The sequence below is a fragment of the Pyxicephalus adspersus genome, chromosome 2 (assembly GCF_032062135.1).
Source record: "Pyxicephalus adspersus chromosome 2, UCB_Pads_2.0, whole genome shotgun sequence".
NCBI classification, from domain to species: Eukaryota; Metazoa; Chordata; class Amphibia; order Anura; family Pyxicephalidae; genus Pyxicephalus; species Pyxicephalus adspersus.
This window is the reverse complement of record NC_092859.1, coordinates 110,542,232-110,564,172: the sequence shown is the minus strand read 5'-3', so window position 1 is coordinate 110,564,172 and position 21,941 is coordinate 110,542,232. Positions and strand designations below refer to the sequence as shown.

The 21,941-nt window shown below is 35.0% G+C and overlaps 1 protein-coding gene across 1 annotated transcript in view; it reads left to right on the top strand.

The window, feature by feature from the left end:
* The window catches only part of LOC140322496 (uncharacterized), a 129,034-nt gene that overhangs the window by 49,821 nt on the left and 57,272 nt on the right, over positions 1–21,941 (top strand). The window contains 21 exon segments of the mRNA XM_072399057.1: positions 191–235; positions 412–483; positions 994–1,029; positions 2,479–2,505; positions 2,591–2,632; positions 2,718–2,798; positions 3,228–3,266; positions 3,600–3,638; positions 3,851–3,913; positions 4,040–4,072; positions 4,339–4,437; positions 5,866–5,901; positions 6,151–6,277; positions 6,520–6,539; positions 6,742–6,855; positions 7,761–8,018; positions 8,557–8,814; positions 11,707–11,841; positions 12,262–12,303; positions 20,096–20,170; positions 21,348–21,392. Coding sequence (XP_072255158.1) covers positions 191–235; positions 412–483; positions 994–1,029; positions 2,479–2,505; positions 2,591–2,632; positions 2,718–2,798; positions 3,228–3,266; positions 3,600–3,638; positions 3,851–3,913; positions 4,040–4,072; positions 4,339–4,437; positions 5,866–5,901; positions 6,151–6,277; positions 6,520–6,539; positions 6,742–6,855; positions 7,761–8,018; positions 8,557–8,814; positions 11,707–11,841; positions 12,262–12,303; positions 20,096–20,170; positions 21,348–21,392 — 1,686 coding nt within the window.

The following is a 21,941-nucleotide window of genomic DNA, read 5'->3' as shown; positions in this document are numbered from 1 at the left end:
CAAGATTTGAACCCGGTCGACCCTAAATTAGTTGTGACAGAAAGTAAATAATAATGACAGTGATCACTGCTTTGTAAATTTAAAGTTCTGGAATTATATAACCACTATTTTTAAAGTATAAATTACATTTGATAAGAATATATATATATATATCTATATTTATAACACATGTATATGTTTTATGGTAAAGGGTGAACCTGGATTGAAGGGAGAGCCCGGAGAAAAGGGACAACGGGTAATTTTTTATTTCTTGTACATGTTATGAATGAATTATTGTTTGCAGAATTTAAAATAATAATATGGAGTTGTTGTATTGTTTACATAAGCATGTATACATATACAATTGTGATAGCCAAACTGGTAGTCTGACCTTCTTAGTCTTGTATCTTGCATTTAAAAATGTTCTTGTAGGGTACAACAGGACTGCCTGGTCGTATTGGTGATCCAGGACAAAAAGGAGACACAGGACTGCCAGGCAAAGATGTAAGTAGCATCTTTCTCTCATTTCATGTTATTGTGTGTGATATGTGTGTTAATATGGCGCTTACTATATTTGAAGGAGTCAATTCCTCTATCACCAGAAAAAAAAAAAAAATAATGGTTTTGTTTTGTATAAAATGGTGTATTGCAAGTGTGTCCACCTTTATCCTGGATGGCCAGGATCACCTATGGTATTGACTTCATCTATAGTAATGGGCTATGGGTAAAATAAGGCCTTTCCACAGACTTATCAGGGTGCTGTAACAAGCATATCCAACTGGGGCACTGCTGGAAGAATAGGAACAACAAAGATAGTTTATTATCCAAGAGCTGGCCTATTAATGGCCTGGGATTCTCCTGAGAGAAACAGGAGTCTATAGTCAGGTATAGAAAAATTGTATGCTTTCTGTATGAGCTTTACTGAGTGATGACCGTGACGGTGAGGAAAATGCAAAAGTACAATATCTTTGAAAACATCCCTAACTATTGAGTGCTTTCTGTTTTTTTCAATAGGGAATCGACGGTAAAAAAGGAAATAAAGGAGATTCTGTAAGTTATATTCTTTTACATGACATTTAAAAAAACATACTCCTCTATGTATTAAAAAAGATGTGTCAAATGCCAGTGTCACTACATTACTAGGTTTTAAAAGAAACTTGCCATAAGATAAAAAAATAAAGGCAGCAAATTCTGTAAATTCCACCTGCTGGAAATTACTGCTGATCCTCTTACTTCAATACTTTAAATCAGTGTCTTAAAGCAATCATATGGGAAAGAAACTGTAATTTCCTCTGACTCTCCAGACTTCTTCTGGGTAAATGATTTATGAATTATGCTAAAGCAAGAGTATCAACATAACATAACAAACACAAAAGAAAGTAAAACACAGTGCACCTTCATGAAAATGGCAGAATATGCTGTCATTTTAAAAGCAAAAGGAATTAGCATAACTAAATATTTTTTTTGTTCTGAACACAAGAACATATTATCTCTCAGGCACTCTAGGCAAGTGTGTATGGGCTTATTCAAAGTTTTTTGATACAGTGACGGTTGTCAACAAGGCAGACAGTTTTGCAGTTCTCACTAGAACAAGAGGTTAGTCTCTAAATGGGAACACACATTATTTTGAAGACTCTCAAAGAAGATTTTTTCTCACTTTAGAGCTGTAGAACTTTTTTAAATTTCTTATCACTTCCTTTTGTGTTCTCTGGACAGAAAGTGAAACCCTCCCAATGAGACACAGATATCAAAAATCCTAGCAAGTCTTTTAAATAAGTGAAGACTAGGTCTAGCATTTGCCTCCTGAGCCAGTAATAATAAATAAATACATTTTTGTTATTATTCCAAATTGGACCTTCACTCAGTGCACATGGTGTTAAGTTTCTATTCACTCCCTGTTCAGATCTGTGAACCTAGCAGAGGGAAGTCTTCCAACATCAACTTCCTTTGTGGCTCTGAGACTGAATGCTGAAAGCCACAAAGTGAGCTGATTATGGAAGATGTAAACTTGTACTTTAGCAAAATATGTCCCTAGGGAACATATTTTGGTCCATTGCTCTGCAGGATGTTTTTTTATATTGTAAAGCTACCTTAGGGAACACTTACATTTTTGAAAGGCCTACTAATTACTGTTACACCATTGCACACTTTGCATGGAAAACAATCAATACCCCACAGAAATCTGTCCCTACTGTAAAAAGGAGACTAGGCTGTGTTTTCTACCCCAGGCATAAGGTTGGTTCCTCCCCGAACATTTTCATACTCTATCCAACATCTCAAAAAAGTTTTAAACTTAGATATACATTATTGGGTATCATTAGTAGTTGACTCTTTTTACTTATAGCCTAGAATTGTTCTTTCATTGAAAGTTAACTTTTGTTCAAAAAAAATTTTTAGAGCTATTAATGAAGCAGTCGCTGTATTAATTAATCTGTGTTATAAATTATTGTTTATTTACCACCTAATTCTAAATTGACGAAATTTGATTTTCTTCCTTAGGGACAACCAGGACCCCCAGGAAGTTCGGTAAGTATTGAGATTTTCTCCTGTCTTTTCTAACTGCTACAGCATAGCAGATTTGCCAAGACAATTTTTGTTTTTTCTTTTGCAGGTTATGTCAATTGACAAGAGCCTACTTACCAAAGGAGAAAAGGCAAGTGTTTAGCTTTTATGTTCCTTTCTTTACTCTATGTATAGTATTCTAATTGTTTCACACTGTTTTCTCACTTACCTTTTAGGGAGATCGTGGAGAAGTAGGTGATCCAGGACAGGGGGGTCTTAGGGGAGAGAAAGGAGACCCTGGACCACCAGGACCAAGGGTAAGAAACTTATGTTGCACAATCTTCCTCAGGTTCCTGTTTGCATTCATCAAAGTCTGATATCTGTCCTACATTATCAGTGTTTTATCGGGAACAACTTGCAGAAGATTCCTTTTAGCTTATCTAGTGAATTAGGAGGCATATTTACAACTGAGAGTTGATCTTGCTGCGCTATGCACATTACAGGCAATCCAATTTTGAAAAGTCTGCAGTGTTTAGGTAGAACAACCCCACAGTTGTTTTTGCTCAAGGAAGCAGATGGAGCCTGCTGATTGGAGGAGAGCAGGTGATTCGACTTTAACAGGTTTTCAGGCATTTATTTTTTTTTCTTTTGTGGTGCGGCTATATGCATCTATTTTAATGTGTTCCTTTTGTAGCAGTTATCAGCTGATTAGTGCGTGTGAATAACTTTTGTTGTCTCTTTTTAAGGGACCAGAGGGTCGCCCAGGACCTCCAGGCAATGCTGCGGTAAGCCAACTACAGTTAAATTTGTACATATTGTAAAAAAGAGAACTTGGAGTTGATGTGCTGTAGTGTCCTAAATTCTAAATGGCACTCCAACACATTTCACCAATGAACCTGCAGTGAATGTAAATAAAAAAATAGTGCATGCACATTGTGTTACCTGCTCATTTTTCCTGGTGTGGGAGCAGATCTGAAAAGCTGATGAAAAATAAAAAAAAATATAAACAGTTGGGGATGGCAGAAACTGAGTATAAGTGTTGCATTGCCTTACATAAATAAACCACAGGTTCACTTTTTAAAAAGGATTTGTACTAACATTCATTTTTTTTCTTACAGTTGGAACACACTTCAGAGAAAGGAATGAAAGGGGAAAAGGTGTGGCACAAATGCACTAAATATTCACTATAAAATATTATAGCTATAATTATAAAACTATTCACAGTAACATATTATTTTAAATATAGGGAACATATATTTATTGTAAACATATTTATAATACTAATATTAAAACTCTTTGACCTCTTTATGTATTCCCAGAATGTACAACCCTATTTTGTGCATGTAATACCTGATTGCTATTCTTTTAGGGAAGCACAGGGTCTCCTGGACAAAATGGCAAGGATGGAAGTCCTGGAACACCAGGGGAAAAGGTTGTGTATCTTTTCTATTGTATATGACTAGTTCATTAACCTTATAATTTGTGTTTACCTCCTGATATGATTGGCAGCTTAAGTATTAAATGAAATAAAATTGTTATTTATTATTTTTACTTTTAGGGAGAACAGGGGCAGAAAGGTGAACCAGGCGATGTAAGTTTACTTACAATGCAAACAATATTTTTTTTTGTTTATATCTTTAAATTTAATAGTTATATCAGTCATACATTTATTTGGAGGCTAAACTGGCTGACTTTAAAGATATCTATTCCAGGTTTGCTGGATCACCCAGCTTCACTGATAAAAGTGTATCCTCTTCAGCCTTGGAGAACTTTCAAAACTCAGGCCCATAGTACTTAAAAAGCTTTTAGCAGTATTTTCCTGTCCTGTTGAAACTAAACAATTTGATTTTCTTACAGAGTGGAACAATTGCAACAGCAATAAAGGGTGAGCGGGGAGATACAGGGCCAATGGGACCTCCTGGGCCACCAGGCTCCCCAGGATCACAGGTAATAAAAGTGTCAGAATGTTTAATTATACAATAAAGTATATCTCTACACATTTTCCACATTAACTGAAGCCTAAAACAGTGCAACTTTTCTACCAAAGTGAATATTATTGTGCGATAGCATGGCATAGAATAGAAACAGTTAGAACATCTGTGGACTTTTCTTTCTTACTCTATACGTAACATGTAATTTGGAAAAACTGAAATCTAGGAACAAATGAAATTAGACCTTCCAAATAAAACCCTTTATAATTATACATTGGATGACAGTCTACAATTGCTGTTAAAATGGAAAAATCTATAGAAGTAGCAAAAAAAGTGAAATTCTTATGGTATTGCATATTGTAACAAATTAGGAAACACTTTGCAGTTTCCCATTCTAATTACTCAGACCATGACAGTGGGTACAATACCAACCTGGTTATGCTTCAGTGGCTAGAGGGCGGACTCGTCACCAGAAGGCAGGGGCTCAATGAACTTTGTATCTACAAGATCCACATTTAAAGGAACTAAAACACCAGCAAAACAAGAAAGAAAAATTAAGCCTAGTTGTGATTTTACAAATGACAAAGACAGTTTTGCAGAACTAAGTCTTTTGATAACTAAAATAAACTGTGCCAAATAAACAGATTTTTTTTTCTGCTTCTTTTTCCAAGCTGTCCGGTAAAAACGTTGAAATGAAGGTAATTAAACATACAATATTACATTTAAGTAGAAGAAATACACTTTTAACCCTGATTCATTGGACCTGATTTACTAAAACCTTTTATGACACATCAGTGAATAGACCAATCATATCCTTATTAAATCTATGGTGTTCCTATGATACACTTGAACACGTGGGAGCAGGATTTATTCCATAGGTCATTTATTGTATAGGTCAATTTAAGTATCCATACTTAAGCTGTCTTTTTTTGCTTTGACACCACAATATGCAACTGTGTACAACTTGCATATAGGTTCAGGTATATTGTTTTCTAGTGAGTGTACAATAGAAATTTATCCTAGCTTTAGTTCATTTATTTAGGTTAAAAAGGCCCAAAATCCCAACTTGCCGTTGGCCAGGTATACATTAACCACGCACAGTTAAGTTCTGGAGTACTGACCTAAATATTACTGCATTTTACTTAACACAGGGCAGCATCAATGTCAGAGGGGTTTGTTATGTTCACACTATGGTATTTTTACAGATCTTTAAAAATAATTAAAAAAAAAAATTCTGCAGTGTTACTGGTAATTTGTGCGAGTGTTTAATTAAAATAGGCGCCTGACATTTTTGACATTGAAATGACCTAATAATGGAATGGGGAGCTATGAATATTTGGCCTTATATATATTACAATTTATGGGAAAGATTTTATTGTATGAAGTCTTATCAATATTAACCAAGGAAATACTCCTTGGCTCTTTAAATAATCACAACTTATTTTTTCTTTAGGATTTAGAGATTTTATTTGAATCATATGGTATAAAGGTAAGTACCCTTTTCTTACACTTATCCTTTATTTGAAAAATGTATGAAAAAATGTTCTGTATTTGTTCTTTGTAACCTTTTCATTTAAACTGAAAATTATTGTTATTAATTATATAAAAGTATATAAGGTCCTCATATTTATAATAGATATGCAATACATCCAACTTTTTTTGGCAAATAATGTTACTGGGTTTTTAAATTATGTCAAACAAGGATGAACGATGTTATTTTTGTTTTTACTGATTATAGCTAAGCCTTCTGAAGGAATTAACAGACTATCTCATGCAGCATGGAGTAGTGGATTTGTTTCAGCATCTCTCCAGCAGCAAGAAGGATCGAAACACAAAGAAAAAGCAGGTTTTTAAATCACACAGCAGCAGATAACATTGTTTTTTGTCACACTCATTACCAAAACATAAAAACACTTTTAATGCTACACTTAGCAACAAGACTAGCAAAATCCTTCTATCCTCTTGGAATTTGTTTTAAGATCACTAGAATTTTCCCCCATTTCTACACCAGCATCACCTTAATAGAAGGTCCTACTTACCAGCTGGGACAAAAATTAGAAATTTTCAAAAGCCCTCTTTACTGTCTTAGCACTTTTCTTGTTACTAGGGCAAGGTTATGGACAGTGTGTATTGCTTTGTTATCCTTTGGAATAGTTATATAGTAAACTGGTCTCCTATTTAGTAGAATCACATGGGGAACTTAAATCTGTAGGGGTTTGTCCCTCAAAAGAAAAACCTTGGGCTTTAAAATAAAATAGTGAAGAATTCATCAGATGTAATTGATTAGTCCACCTGTTACATACAAACAGAATTTCATTTGTCATCATAGAGCTCCAAACAGAATGAGATTTCAAACGAAACTGATGAGGAGGATTTAAATTCTGGCTTAGTCCTGGAACGTATTTCTACTTCAGAAGGGATTCAGACACAATCTTCATCTGAGGTATCACTTGCAAAAGTAGTGATTGGTTGACGCTTGAGAAGTTTTGTATACAGCAGAATATTGTGAGCAGATACAAGCTAGAAGAAAATAAGAAGTTGGTAGTTGTATAAAACACAAGTTTTTTGGTTGTTGGCATGCAATTTTGCATACATAGGGCCCAATATTAAAGCTTCCCAAGACTGTAGAAAATAGATTATCATGGGAGAATCAGAGCTATCCCGCACACCTGGAATAGATTTCCAGTGTTTCTTCCATGATGGTCTATCTTCTCCAGTCTTGGAGAACTTTAATAATTCTGGGCCACAGTTACTCTGGCTCTAAATGTTCTATATTTTTACTTTTTTAGTGTGTGTTTTCACCCAGTAAAAATATAGTATAATAATGTGGGACCTTTTTCTCACCTAAGAACAAGTCCAGAACATTTATAAGCAGCTTCCATAAACTTATAAAAATCCATTTAAGCCCACTGCACCAAAAAACATGGAAACCCACCTTTGATGATGATGACATAATATTTGTAATATCATGTGGGCTCATTCACAGCACAAGGCTATGCACACTTAGGTTGGTGCGCTGCTGTTCCATTTATTGTCAGTTGCACCTCCACATGCCTCCAAAATGCATGTGTTGGCTCCCATTTATTTTTAAAGGGCTACTTAATATAAGTACATCAATTCAGTACACTTCGTGGTCATGTGAATGGGTCCAACATATGAACTATTTCTAAAATGTATTACTAATAATAATAAGACCTCTAAAAAGAAGGCTACTAAAACAGATATATACACAGATGTAACATGCCAATAAAAAGTACTGAACATGTGCAAAGTGGTCTAATAGTATAGTTATCTTTATCAAGCTTTGTTCCATTTTGATGGCAACACAGAACTTTTTGATGAATTTAGGACTTAAATGAAAACAGAAAAGAGCAGAGGAAGAAGAAAAAAGTGGAGACTGTGCCTGTTGGTGTTTTAAAAAATGTGGTGACTGAGGAGCAAAAGGAAAACATAGAGGTCCTTGAACTAGAGATACCTATACAAGAGAATGAGCAATTTGCACTGCCTACTCAGACAACCAGCACTGTGGATCCAACTAAACTCTCCACAGCAACCCACTCCATTACATATAAACAGCCTGAAAGGTCCACCAAAAAACAAGAGAAGGTGAGGTCTTTTCTAGAGATCTAGGGAACCATTGTTGTTGTGTGTATGTTATTGCCACAGAACACTAGAAAAGCACATACAAGATGACACAAAATAATATGTACATAAACTTCTTTGAAATTGCTAGTAGTACAATAATAAAATGTTTTTACACAATGGACCTGATTTATTAGAGCTCTCCAAGACTAGAGAAGATAGACAATTATAGGTGAACCAGGGTCATCCAGCAAACCTGACCTTGATTTGTTAAAAATATTGTCCTAATATTTGGCAAATGTTTACAATACTGGACCATATGCATTCTAGGTTTGTTGGATCACCCAGGTTCACCCAAGATAGTCTTTTTTCCCCAGTCTTGGAGAGCTTTGAAAAACCAGGCCCAACGTATTCATACAGATGCTATTTTACATTTTTACATCAACACAAATAGTTTCAAAAAACACCCAAGCTTAAAAAAACACATGCCCATTGTATTCAATCAAGTCTATTTTTATACATTTTTCAGAGTATAATATTTGCATTGTTTGTGAATTTGTAGGAGTCCAAAAAAGAGAACAAGAAGAAAGCTCGTTTGGAAAAAATGACAACTGATGTTAAGATGGGCATCTCCACAGTCAATGATACTGTGGGAGGTGAAGCTGATGTTTCTGATAACACTGGTAAAATGATCAGAATACCTACACCAACTCTAACGGGGGCATCTGCAACAGATAACTCAAAAGAGGCAGAAACAAGTCTTGAACTTTCTTTAGACACAAGTGCAGCACTGGAACCAAAGCAAGTCATTCTCAGAAAGGTATGACCTTCTATTACAGCAGAGCTAAATACAAGTTTAAATATATAACATTTTACTAGTAAACTTCCTAAATGATTTGTAATTTAATGGACAGCTTTTACTGAGATACACCTACAACTACTATTTACTATGGTCACACTAGTACTTCCTGTAAAGTGTATTTTCTCTATGTCATTTTAGTCTGTTACATATTCTGGTAAAAACATTTATGTTCTTTGCCCTGTTCATGCTGCTGGCGTTATATTAAGATGTGTAATCAGCTAAAACAAGTCCATCTGTTGTGTAAATGAGGAGAATGTAAAACAACCAAGCAGTGCTGTCAGCAGGAATATTTATTCACTTCTAGCTTCTGTAAAGAAAAAAAATATAAAAAGAATAAATGTATGGCATGGATGCCTTTCATATGCTAAATATTTAGTTTGTCCTGACTGCTTTACTGCTTCTCTATTAGCTACCTAGACAGAAGTAATGTTGGTTCACTGTCCATTGAGGCGGCTGGAGTTTGTAACCTGGAGTAAGAAGCAGAATTGAAAACCAGAAAGATTATTGCTTTATTTATTCATATTTGAATATGAATATTTGACAGAAAAACTAGCAAAAAAAATTTAGATAAGTGCGAGAGCAGAAAAAGGCTCAGTAGTACATTAAGTTTAATTACCGTATTTTTCGGACCATAAGACGCACCAGTTTTTTAGAGAAGGGAAATGAAGAAAAAAAAGATTCTGAAACAAATAGTGTCCTAAAATATTTTATGTGCATTAAAAACCAACATCACAGTCATAAACACATGTAATAAACCCTGTAAAGTAAACAGCAGCATTTAGAACCATTATTAACAAAGTCAGCAAAAGACAAAATTACTGTAAAACACAATACCGAGAGACTTCAGTAATAAAATAGAATAAAGTTGAAGATTTACGGTAAAGGTTCTGCTCGTTTTATGAGAACCCCAAGAACTCCTCATTGCTAGAGTCAGAATCTAGAAAGCTCAGTTCCTCACAGTGCAGTGACGTCATCACGTGTCCCACGCCGCTCACTGATTGGATGACGAGGGACAGCTTTGGGTCCCAGGAAATTTTTGGAGCTTCTTCTGTGAACTCCGTAGGACGCCATCAAGGTGGACCAAACAGCAAGCCTCGTCCATGTCGGGGCATTCGGTAAAAAAAAAAATAATGTACTTTTAATAAAATCCTATCCTATTTTTGTTTTTGCATAGAAATTTTTGTTTGTAATATGGGCTTGTAATTCTTAGGATTAACTCCCGGGTATGATAATTATATTTATTTATTATATTAAAATCATAAATTATAATATAATACATAAATATAAATAATAATTTAAAACAATAATGAAATAATAGACAACAATGTAATCTAAAAATAAAATTAAAAATGTGCAGTACTTTTATTTTTATGTTGTGTGGTGTTTTTGTACTGTAAAAACCATTTAGAAGCAGATTACATTGTAATCTGCCTTTAAATTTCCCTCCCTGACACACCCCCATACATCACCAATCACATCACTGGAAGATGACTCATCCTCCGAGTGATGTGGGGGGGGGGATTTCCCTGGGTGCCTTACACAGAGACAGGCTGGAAGCTGCAGCTGCTCCTATCTCCGGAGAGATGCACAGTACAATGCAGGATTTCTGCATTGTGTTATACATCTCACTACAGATACCAGCAAGCAGAGCTGCGGACACTGGGTGAGTATTTCCTTTCAGTTGTAATCCGATTGTCATACAATGTATGACAATCGGATTGCAATATAACATTTGTTTACATTGTGTTTGTGTTGTGTACCGTATATGTGATTTTACTATGTGTGCTGTGAGTGATTCAGGGAACACTCTCAGCATGATTGGCTGACAAAGTCATGTTAGGAGAATGCTCCCAGCATGACTTTGTCAGCCAATCATGCTGAGAGTGGGAGGACGCCGGGAGCAAGATACAGGAGTCACAGTCACTCCGGCGCTGAACAGGAGACAGGAGAAAAGGCAGAGGGGGGCTATACAGGGGGGACGGGACAGCAGCTGGGAAGGATACATTTTGATACATTTGGACCATAAGACGCAGGGACTTTTTCCCCCCACTTCTGGGGGGAAAAAAGTGCGTCTTATGGTCCGAAAAATACGGTAGTTTTAATTGTGTTGTTGTTTTTCTGTTATTAATTTTTTTTCCTGCTTGCTTTTATTTTTAAACGTTTGTAGAGTAGAACATGTTCAAAACCGAGTTAGGCAAACATTTGAAAAAAAATAAAATTTGTAAGATGAAATTTAATGATATTATTTTATTATTAAATATGTAAATCTTGGGTGAAAATGTGGAAAAAGACCTCTAATTAAAGTTTTGTAAAGTTTAATCTTGGTCCAATGGTCCAAATAGGTATATCAGTGTTTTATTTTCAAGAAACAGCTGTATATAGATTTTGAAGCACCAGTAAATCATTTTGTAATAATTTTCTTTACATTTTCCTAAGTAATTCTTGACATATATGCATGCAATTTCTAGCCATTAGATGTGATTTTATTAAAATATAGCCTAGATGTGTCTCCTAATAGGAATAATTGTTTATTCAGATGTACTTACCAAGATGTTAAGGTAATGTTCTCAATAGTAACGTTTTAAATGATCATAGTCAAATAACAATAAAAACTTTAAAAGCCAAGACGCCAACTTAAAGCCAGTCTTCCATAATTTATTCACTATGAATTCTATATATGTAGTGTGTAAAATGTACTTTTTGTATCATTTTACTCCACTGTTTTTTTTTCTTAAGGAATACAAAGAAAACAAGAAGGAAAATGAAAGGAATATTCGAGTGGCTAACATTTCCACAGAACTTGAAAATGAGCAAAACGTTAATGCAAGTTATACAATGTCACAAATGCAGTCAGAAAATATTCTCCAGGATTCTGGAGTCTGGAGTCCAAAAGGCACAATACAGACTGTGAAAGAACAAGACAGTGTAAGACCTACAGCACTTACAATGGCCATAACAGAAGCCAGCCTAGCTACAATTGAGGAGGTGAGTTTATAAATTCAACTGTAACCAGTCATAATAGACATATAGGAATATCTTTACTGACTAAGGGGCATGTGATCATCATTAAAACAAAAATAAGTATGTTAGAACTTTCTCCGATATTCAGTGTAAAATTAATATGTATACATAAACATAAATAAAAATAATGAAACAATTTTTTACCTTTATGGTTTACAAAACTAAGCATAATTGGTATCATACATGTGTGAAATTTGGATACTCTCTTGTGCAGCTTAAAAGTATGCAATGCATAATCGTAGAATCAAAATAATTAGGTTAATAAATAATTAAAATGAGTCTTGGCTCCTTAAGTGGAACTGCTATAGGAATATTCGTAAAGAAGACAAGCTGTTGTACCAGCTATTGATAACATTATACCACCTTTTATATTTTCCTTCACAGGAGATGGCCACAGAGGATCATTCAAATGCTCCAGGAACTGAGGTATGAAAGGGTTATATGAAATGACAACAACATATATAGCTTTAAACTTTGAAATAAATATTGAGCCCAGTATTCCTAACTCCTACTTTTGCTATATACCAATGACTGTACAACCTTGAATTATGATGTGGCATCCATACTTGCTTGGATGTGAAGGTACACAATGCTCTGATAAGTGCCTCACAGTCACCGGAAGAATGATATAAGATCATATGTATTTAGGTTGAAAAAAAGACATAAGTCCATCAAGTTCAACCACTTGGGAAATAAACATTCTATAAACCAGCATGTCCCAGATAAAAACCTATATAAATAGTTGATCCAGAGGAAGGCAAATTATCTTCAACCTTCATCAAGCTTCATCTTCCATGTGTTACTTTTTAGTTGCTTAAGAACAAACTTTTGTGCCATAATGTAATACCAATTGGTGGATCATTTAAAACAAAACTATGCATTGCTTTTTGTGAATTTTTATTTAAGTTTATTTTAATTTAATATATTTTATTTTTGCAATAGCATGAACCATGAACTTTGTCTTGCCAGTGCCAGTAACCCATACTTACATTGTACTTTGTTTATTGGGTATTAAGCTTGGACTTATGCTGAGACCTACAAAAGCTGCATTTTCCAGTATGGCTTGTTAAAGTGTCTACTTACAAATGCTTACTTACAAAGTGTGCTTGAAAAAATTAACCTATTATTAATGAAAAAAGAAACTATTGCACTTTACAGTTACATAGGAATTGAATACGTTGTGTTGGATAATATTTGCTACTCTTATTACACCAGTGTAAAGTGGGGTTAGGCAGGTAAATATCTATACTGTACTGGTTTTCATATGCTTAAAACTACTAAAAACAACCGGAGGATGGGCACATTATGCACATAATAGCATCCTCTATTGTTACCAGAAAAAATGAATACTGTTTAAATTAAATTTAAAGTACATTTAAAGAAATAATATGTTTGTAATTTGGATTTATTCCTTTTAAATAAACTTTGTACAAAATATACAAAAGTAAATGGTAACTATAACCTAGATCAAAGACTTGCATTGCATGTAGTAAACTCCACTGATGTCCATGGGGGCTGTTATTAGATTTATTGTTAGATCTCGCCATTTATAGAAGTTGGTAATCAAGCTTTTGTCATGGGGAAGATGTAGCAATGCCAAAATAAAATAAATACATAAAAAATAGAGTATTTCTCTCAATGCAGAAATGTTGGCACTCCCTGACAGTTTGATTTTTGAGTTACCCTAACAATATAGCTGCTGTGAGCCACTCAAATTTTGGTTTGTGATTGTCCAAGGGCAAAGTCTAAGAAAAAAGAATAAAATGTTGTTCCCTATTACTGGCAGTAAACCTGCAGAACCTTAATTTTGGCCAAACTATGTGATTTCCAATCCTTCTAAATCCTGGGTTTTTGGTGTGAACCCAAACTTCATCCTTAGCCTTAACTAATCCAGTAGTATTTTTATTAGTTATAATTTAAACCTGTAACGTTGAAGTAGTTTAGCAAGCAAGACCTTGGTTCTGTGATAATTTGTCTAGAGGTATTAGTAACATATCTTTTTTTTTGTTTGTTTAAATATTATGACTGCCTTCTTAAAATCTTGTTAATGAGATATCTAACTGAATATTCCCTATTTTCTTTAAAAAATGGCTTGACTGTTTTAGACCAAATTATCCATATATATTTCAGAGGCAAGATTTTATCTCTATAAATATATAAATCTATATCTAAATCTATATAAATAAAAAAAATAGATCAATCAAAAAATTGCTACAATGGTTGTTCATTGTGGAACTAATGGTGTGATGGTTGTTCATCGTATGTTCTCTGTAAGATTTGGAAAAAAACATTTTCATTTAGAAAAAGCTAAATAGGTTTATTTAATAGGTTTGAAGTGGGTAAAGTAATGAATGTTCTGAGGAATAAGTGTCAAATAGTAGAATAGCACCAAGGCCACTTTACATAACATCTTAGTTTTAGGGCTCCTGCTCATGTTTATTAGTAAATAGCAAACAAAACAAACAATTTTTCTTGCAGGGGTAGGTGACTGCAAAAAGAGTAGTCCAAAAACAAAGCATTCAGCCTTCTGGCTTACATACACAAACCGACCCACAGACAATCCAACCTGCAGCCTCTCCTGTTTACCACCATATGTGATAAATAGACCTCTGGGCCTTGTGGGACCCGGAATTTGGAATCTGTCTAACCCGGTTTCTGTGGATTCCTAGTAAAACCAAACCCCGAAAAGAAATTTTAAACAACCAGAAGAGAACCCAACAGGTTCCCTGCAGACACATCATTGCTGGTTTTACCTCAGAGGTATCTGAGATACCATGGCCGCACATATTTCAGCACTTTACTTAGTAACAAAAGTGACCTTTAAGTCCCCATGTTACAATATATGCTATTTATCTTGATTTCACTGCCACCAGTGTGTATTTTGACTCTACCAAAAAATAACAATGACGTTTTACAACTGTATTTTATGTGAAACGTTCTGGTTTCCCTGACTGACATACACGACTTATTCTTTTTTTTTTCATTATGTCTATAATGACAAGACCCAGATTTACTTTGATGACTATTGCAAAATGCATGCAAAAAATGTTTTATGAAGAAGAGGCCGCGTATATATATATATATATATATATTCACATTTATGTAGTTCTGGAGCAGTGCCAGGAAATATTGCTTTTAGTACCCAAGGTTGCCTTCCCCCCAATAATCTCTGATCTACTTTAGCAGTAAAGGTTGTAGGTGCACCTTTTGTGTGCCTTCTCCTACTGAAGTAAAAATACATTTAAAATCTCAATCTATAAGTGTATTCAATACTTTTTTATTGTTGAAGAATACAGTATGTTGCAGAATTTTAGCTAGCTATTTTGTATTTTTAGATATAAAGAGAACAGGAGATGGACATGGAGTTACCATATATTTTAAAATGTGATAACTCTTTCTTTATTTTGTTTTTTTCTTCTGTCCACCTTTGGCACAACAACAAAATTGTAGGGCATGTGTCTGTAGGCTATGTGGAGGAGTCAGAAGGCTCTGTATAGTTCAGTTGTTTCTCATGTTTGATCTATGCAATTGAAAGGTTTAGCACATCCAGGGTATTGATATCACAATAGAAAGTGTTTAACTTTTTTACCTACTCAAATTTAACACAGACACATGCAGGCAAATTCTACACCAACTTTTTTAGCTAAAAGACGTTTGCGTAGACATAACCTAATAATCTAGCTGTAATCATGCTAACACTGATTGGCTTGTACTAATAAATGCATGCAAGCATAATACCTGCATGACACTAACCAATACCACTATAAATTTTAGCATGTACAGTATGTAAAATGCTAAACCATCCATTATTATTTTAATTCTATAAACCAGTTCCATTAACATTACTGCACCAACCTTTGAGACTTTTTTCTTAACATAACGTTTCTGTTTAAATCACACAGGACCAATCTTTAACACATTCAGATGCCTAAAAATAAAGGAAGCATTTCTATTAACAACAACACTCCACAACCATTCCACAAGGCATATGGTTGGTAGTAGTTTGTGACCTTCTGTTGGTATAAACCATTTGGCTCACATATGGGGAGGCTACCACAGACAGGACTGATGAACTTTATCTTCAGTTGCCCTTGGATTGTTGACACAGCGATTGAAGAAAAGACATTACGCCCAAGCTACTGACTTTATCTTCTATGTAGCCTAATAATGGCTTTTTATAAGCTAAAATTAATGGACTTTGGAAACACTGTTAAAGTGATAATTTTTACCTCTGATATTTAATTCAACTAGCACAACCAATTTTTGGATGTATTATTCCTGATGACATTTAACATACTGAAGGAAAGTACAAATGGACATTTTCAGTTTGCAGGCTATACCTTCTCTGTATTTCTTTATTTTGTTAAAAAATGTTCATAATTTTCCACATTGGATTGTCGATAAAACCAAAATGTTGTTGTGGCAAACATCATTGTTTTACACGATACAATCTACATTATATAACTTGCTTTGTTGAATAATTATAAAAGAGTGCACCTTACCTTGACAGGCACTGGTACAGTACCAATGATATCATTGCTTTTGCTCTTACATTTGTTGTTCTTACTCAGCCTTAAAATTAGTGGAAAATGGAATGAAATATTAATTGATGGTAGCATTCTATCATCTTAACTACCGGAGTAAAATGGCAGATAAAGTAATTATAATATTATAATATAATTGGCTTTGTAATTTCATCCAGAGGTGTTCGGAGGGGTTTAGGTTCTTTGAGGCATCCAGGCTCCTTAACACTAAACTTGTCAAATCAGGTATTTAAGAAACTGGCTTTGTGCACATGCTCACCGTCATGCTGGTGCAGAAAATGGTATTAAAAAAAACTGTTGTTGAAAGAGTATTGTTGTCTACAGAATCTTTTTATGTTGATGCATCGACAGTACCAGTTCCTGCTCAGGAACCACCTGAAATGATGGTGTTGGTTAGGTGTCTTCAATCATTTGACAATATAGCAAATGTTATTAGCAATGTAAAGCAGAAAAATGTCATCTGTTATTCCTGTTTATGGAAAAGAAATGACTATCTGCTCCATTATTTCACTCCACCAAGTATCAGGTTTTAAGATAGACTGAATATCAAGGTTGATGTTTCAATAAAGTGTTCAAGTCTGTTATATAGTTTGGAGATACTGGGTGATGTTAGTGATGGGTATTAATACATAAGTCTGTTGTATATCTTACATATACAAAGAAGACATAAAGGCCCCTGCCCAGATTGGGGTCCTAATGGAAAAGTGTTTTTTTTTGGGTTGTTGGCAAAAGAACAAATTTACATACAAGTGTACAGTAACTGGTAGCCAACAGCAAGCCCCTGTGCAGAACTGACGTTGGGGCCCAGTGGGGCCCCATGTTGGTTAATAAGGGTCTGCCCCTGTTTGTAAACAATTTTCATATATCATGGACTGGTAGTAATCTGTTTGGGACCAATAGTAGTGAGTGAACATACTGAATATTCTTAGGGTCTTTTTTTCTTAGGCTGTTCCTATGATATTTTCCCTAATGACTGAAGAATATTTGATCATTTAGGTCAGTGGTCGCCAACCTTTTCAGACCTACGGACCACTAAATGTATGGACTCTGGACTGCGCATCTGCGGGGAGCCGTGTGTCACTCAAAGTGGAAGAAACTTCTCCCCAGAGTGACGTCATGATGCCAGAACCTGCCCACTCTCCCAACGCAGGTCTGAGCCTCTGTCCAGACACACAACCTGCCCACCACCCTGAGCCTACAATCCATAATGGAGACATGGCCTGCAGCTCTGGCCGGTGCGCCCCCACCCCAGCAGGGTCCTTCTTCTGACCCCGCTGGGGTGGGCCAGAACCACCGACCACCACAATTTTCTCACAGACCACCAGTTGGCAACTACTGATTTAGGTGGAAGAATTGTCAACCTTAGACTTAAGTGATTTTCCATTTGGGATTTTCAAACTTCAAAAATCTAACTTCAAAATAAATGTTCACTCAAATTCAAAGATTGGGCTTATTTTATTAAAACTCCTCAAGACTGTAAAAGGTAGACTGTCATGGGAGAACCTGGAAGTTAATTTCTTCCTTCTCCTTTGTTATTAGTTACCATGATGGTCTTTCTTCTCCAGTCTTAGAGAGCTATATTAAATCAATCTCATTGTCTTGTGAGCCATTCAGACACTTTCCTTCGTCACTAATAAAGCGATGATCTAAGAACTTTTAACAAGGTAACCAATACATGAATCTGTATAACAGATTTGAGGTATGTTTGATCTGATGATTTGTAAGGATGTTCTTCGCACTGTTGTGTTTCTTATATGAAATGGTTAGCCTTTGCAGCATTAGGCCCCAGGTTCACATCTCGGCCAGGAAATCTGCAAGGAGTTTGTATGTTCTCCCTGTGTTTGCGTGGGTTTCCTCTGGGTGCTCGTGGGTTTCCTCTTACATCCCAAAAACATGCAGTTAGGTTATTTAGCCTTCTCCCTAGTAGGACATTAGATTGCTCCTTAGAGGGAAAGTTAGGGCAGGTTCACACACAATGCATGATTTCTCATGCTATAAAAATACAATTAATGAATAATAAATATAGGTGAATAATACTCCTTTTTAAAAGTTGCAATAGGTGGGCAGCTTCTAGGACCAAATTACAAAGATCTCATCACTGCTGACCCTGAGAGTTAAAAAGACAACAAATGTCTGGACCAAACTTAAAAAAAAAAAATTTGGGTTGACTGACTATTGAATGTTTTTATACTGGGTGTGACATACTGAAACTTTTTTACACTTTAATATCACATAAGAGCTGCAAAGGTTTGCTGTAGTTTTTTTTAGATACAGTATTATTATAACAAACTATTGTTAACAATGGCAGCCATGAAAATGGATGCAAAAAAATGGCAGAAGTTATTGCTTGACGTGAATAGTAAATGTTAGGACACAAGGGATTCCAGCACAGTGCCAGTGACAGTTTGGCACTTTTACTCTGCTGAGGTTAATCTGTGTTTTCAAGTTGTTTACCTTTGAAACTCAGCAATAAAACAAGACAGTTATGGTATATTACATCTGGTACATACACACTGACTCCAGGCTTGGTAAGAAATTGCTTCTGTATCTCAGCAGATGGGAAATCAATTAAGCGATGTGTCATCTCCCATAATCCTGATTGTTGTAGAGGCATATAAAGTAATGGCTTAACCTTCATCATTTAAGATCTCATAAAGATTTTATTGTTGAACTCATTAATGCCAACAAAAACTCATTAGTGTTCAGATGGCAGCATAAAGAGACAAAATAAGCCCCTTCATATCACTTTCAGAGCTAAACCATTGCCATCACCATCATCTGTACTAGGTATCAGTAGATTCCATGTATTAAGAAAGAGCATTATTAGGTATTATATAAATTATTAATGCAAAGCACCACAGTGACTGTGTGATAGGGCTATATATATATATATATACACACACATATATTAATACATTTAATGTTTTTATTTTTTTTTTTGAACATATGTCACTTCCCACTATTGTAACTTGGGCTTCTAGGCTTTATTAAATAGATCTTGCAGCAGAGCAATGCAGTTCAGTTCTCATGCACAGATTTGTAATATCCTGCTGAACATTACCATTGTACTAACAATTGGCATGCTTTAAAAAAAAAAAAGGGGTTCATTCATGAAAATAGGGCACATTTTAATTTTCCTGTATATCATGTACATATATCATGTACAGCAATCTCATCCTTTAGAAAAGCAACACCAATATTTTGTTAGCTAATTATTTAGTCCCAGCAATATATTTCTTAAAATAGAATCTTACTTCAGGTTGGTTTATTAGAAAATTCACATTGCAAATTACTTGGATTGGCATAGATCTGTTATGCTGGTACTAAGGGAGAGAGTTGAAGCACTGAAACAGCTTTAGTATACATTCTCATGCCCTTTACACAGAGTCAATATCGCATCAATGGCTAAAAAAAAGGGTGCTTTTATTTCCAGTTTAGGCTATAGACTATCATAGGAGAACCTGGATGATTCGGCAAACCTGGTATGGCTTTCCTAAAAATCATTTGCTATTATTTTGCAAATGTTTTCAATCCTAGACATGATTCATTCTAAATTTGCTGAATCGTGATAGTCTATCTTCTCTAGTCTTGAAAAACTTTAATAAATCAGGTCTATATTCTTGTTTGGGTTCGCTGATTTAACACTAGGTTTGGTTGTTTTCTTTTTTTTTAAGGTGAGCCAAGATAGTTCAACATATGTGAGAAACATGCGTGTAAGAAGAATGGTGGATGAGGATCATGAGGGTGTGGTAAGAAGTGGAAACATCTGTTTAAAAAAGTCACTGTAATAGTTATAAATAAAATGTTTTATTAGGATCAAGAACCCTTTATTAGTTTTAGCAGTCGCATCAAACGTCTTTTTTTGAGAAGATTAGATTATATAGCAAACAGGTGAATATAAAAAGTTACATATATGAGTAAAAAGTTATGTAGCTGTTTTGAGGCACATTTCAAAGAAGGAAACATTAAGGTGGTGTTCTTCAAATTTCTGGATCTTGCTTCCAATTTGGGTTCAATGTGTTATTGGCAGTGCAGATGGGCAGCAATCTTCCAGAGGTCAACTCCATATGAATTCCATATGGTTTTATATGTGGATGTCCCACATGCTTATATTTGGTGCAATTGCCATATATCCACAAAGAAATGGCTTTATAAACTAAGTAGTTTTATGAAAAACGATGAGCTGTTTGGCTATATTACACTTCTTCCATTCACTGCCATCAGATAAAATTCTGATAGAGATTTCAGATGGAGGTTGATGAGACTGTAGGAGTGAGTCATTGAGGGTCAGTGAGTCTTGCTATGCCCTGAAGCAAGTGTAGGCATTCTCATTAATAGTCTGCTTTAAATTGTAAAAGGTATGGAGGCGTTAATAGGAACTTTATAAAAAGTAATAGCTGCAGCTCTTATTAATGTTCCCCAACTAATAGTAACATGTCTATTTATGTTTCCAAAAGCCTTACCCAGGTACGCAAGGAGGGAAGAGAAAAAAGGTACGTAAGTGAACACAATTATCTCAACTTAGTTTGAAACAAGAACAGAACTGAGTCACACAGATAATAGTTTTATTTCCATTTTAGAATCTATTCTTAGAGGAAGAAGATCCAACGTCAGAATTCTCCAAAAGAGATAAGGTTGGCCAATATTAAAATACATTTATTTGATGTAGTTAACATATAAAAGAATTTAATGTTAATAAAATTCTTAATTCATAAAATACGAAACCATTTTAAGTGCTAGTCTATCCAGATGTAACATTTTGGTTTATTATAGAGCTCCTTCTCTGTCACTTGTTCAATAGGAGAAGTGTCCTGCATAATGGCCAATACAAGATAACCCAACAAATCAAATGTATCTCCTTAATTAGGATTGTACTCTTTATATAGTGTTTCATTTTAATAATTTTGGTTGTTTTTACAAAAGCAGGAAGGAAAGAGGCGCTCAGGACCCCAGAGAGACAAAGCACAAAAGGTATTTGCATACTTTTTCAACAGTGGAGTATTATATATTGCCTTACATTTAAATTGTTGTCTAGGTTTCAACTATGGAAATGTTTGTTCACTTCTTGTGATGGTCACAAAAATCTCCTAGGTAGGAACCAGTAGCAGGTACCAGGTAGGCATTGATTTTTAGTAGAGTGGAAAAGTGTTAAACATCTTTTATGCTTTAATCACTGTCCCAAGTGGGGAGGTTTTTCCACATAAGACAAGAAACAAGATGAAACCCCAACTGTATTACAAAGTTAGAATTTCTAACCTTTCCCACTCTAAAATAAAAATCATTTTTCTGGAGTTGGAAGTTCCAGTTTAACAGTTACCTTGTCATATAAAAGTGTATGTGGTTCAAACTAAGTGTAGAGGGCTAAGAAAGTTGTCCCCCACCTGTGTACCTGCGTATCTGAAAGTTTGTGGTATACAGTAGAACCCCAGAACTCAGATCACCGGAAAACTTAAATAACTGGCACCCGACAGCGGAGTGGAGCTGTCAAGGGCCAGTTGTCTGAAATCTAAGTTCCAGATA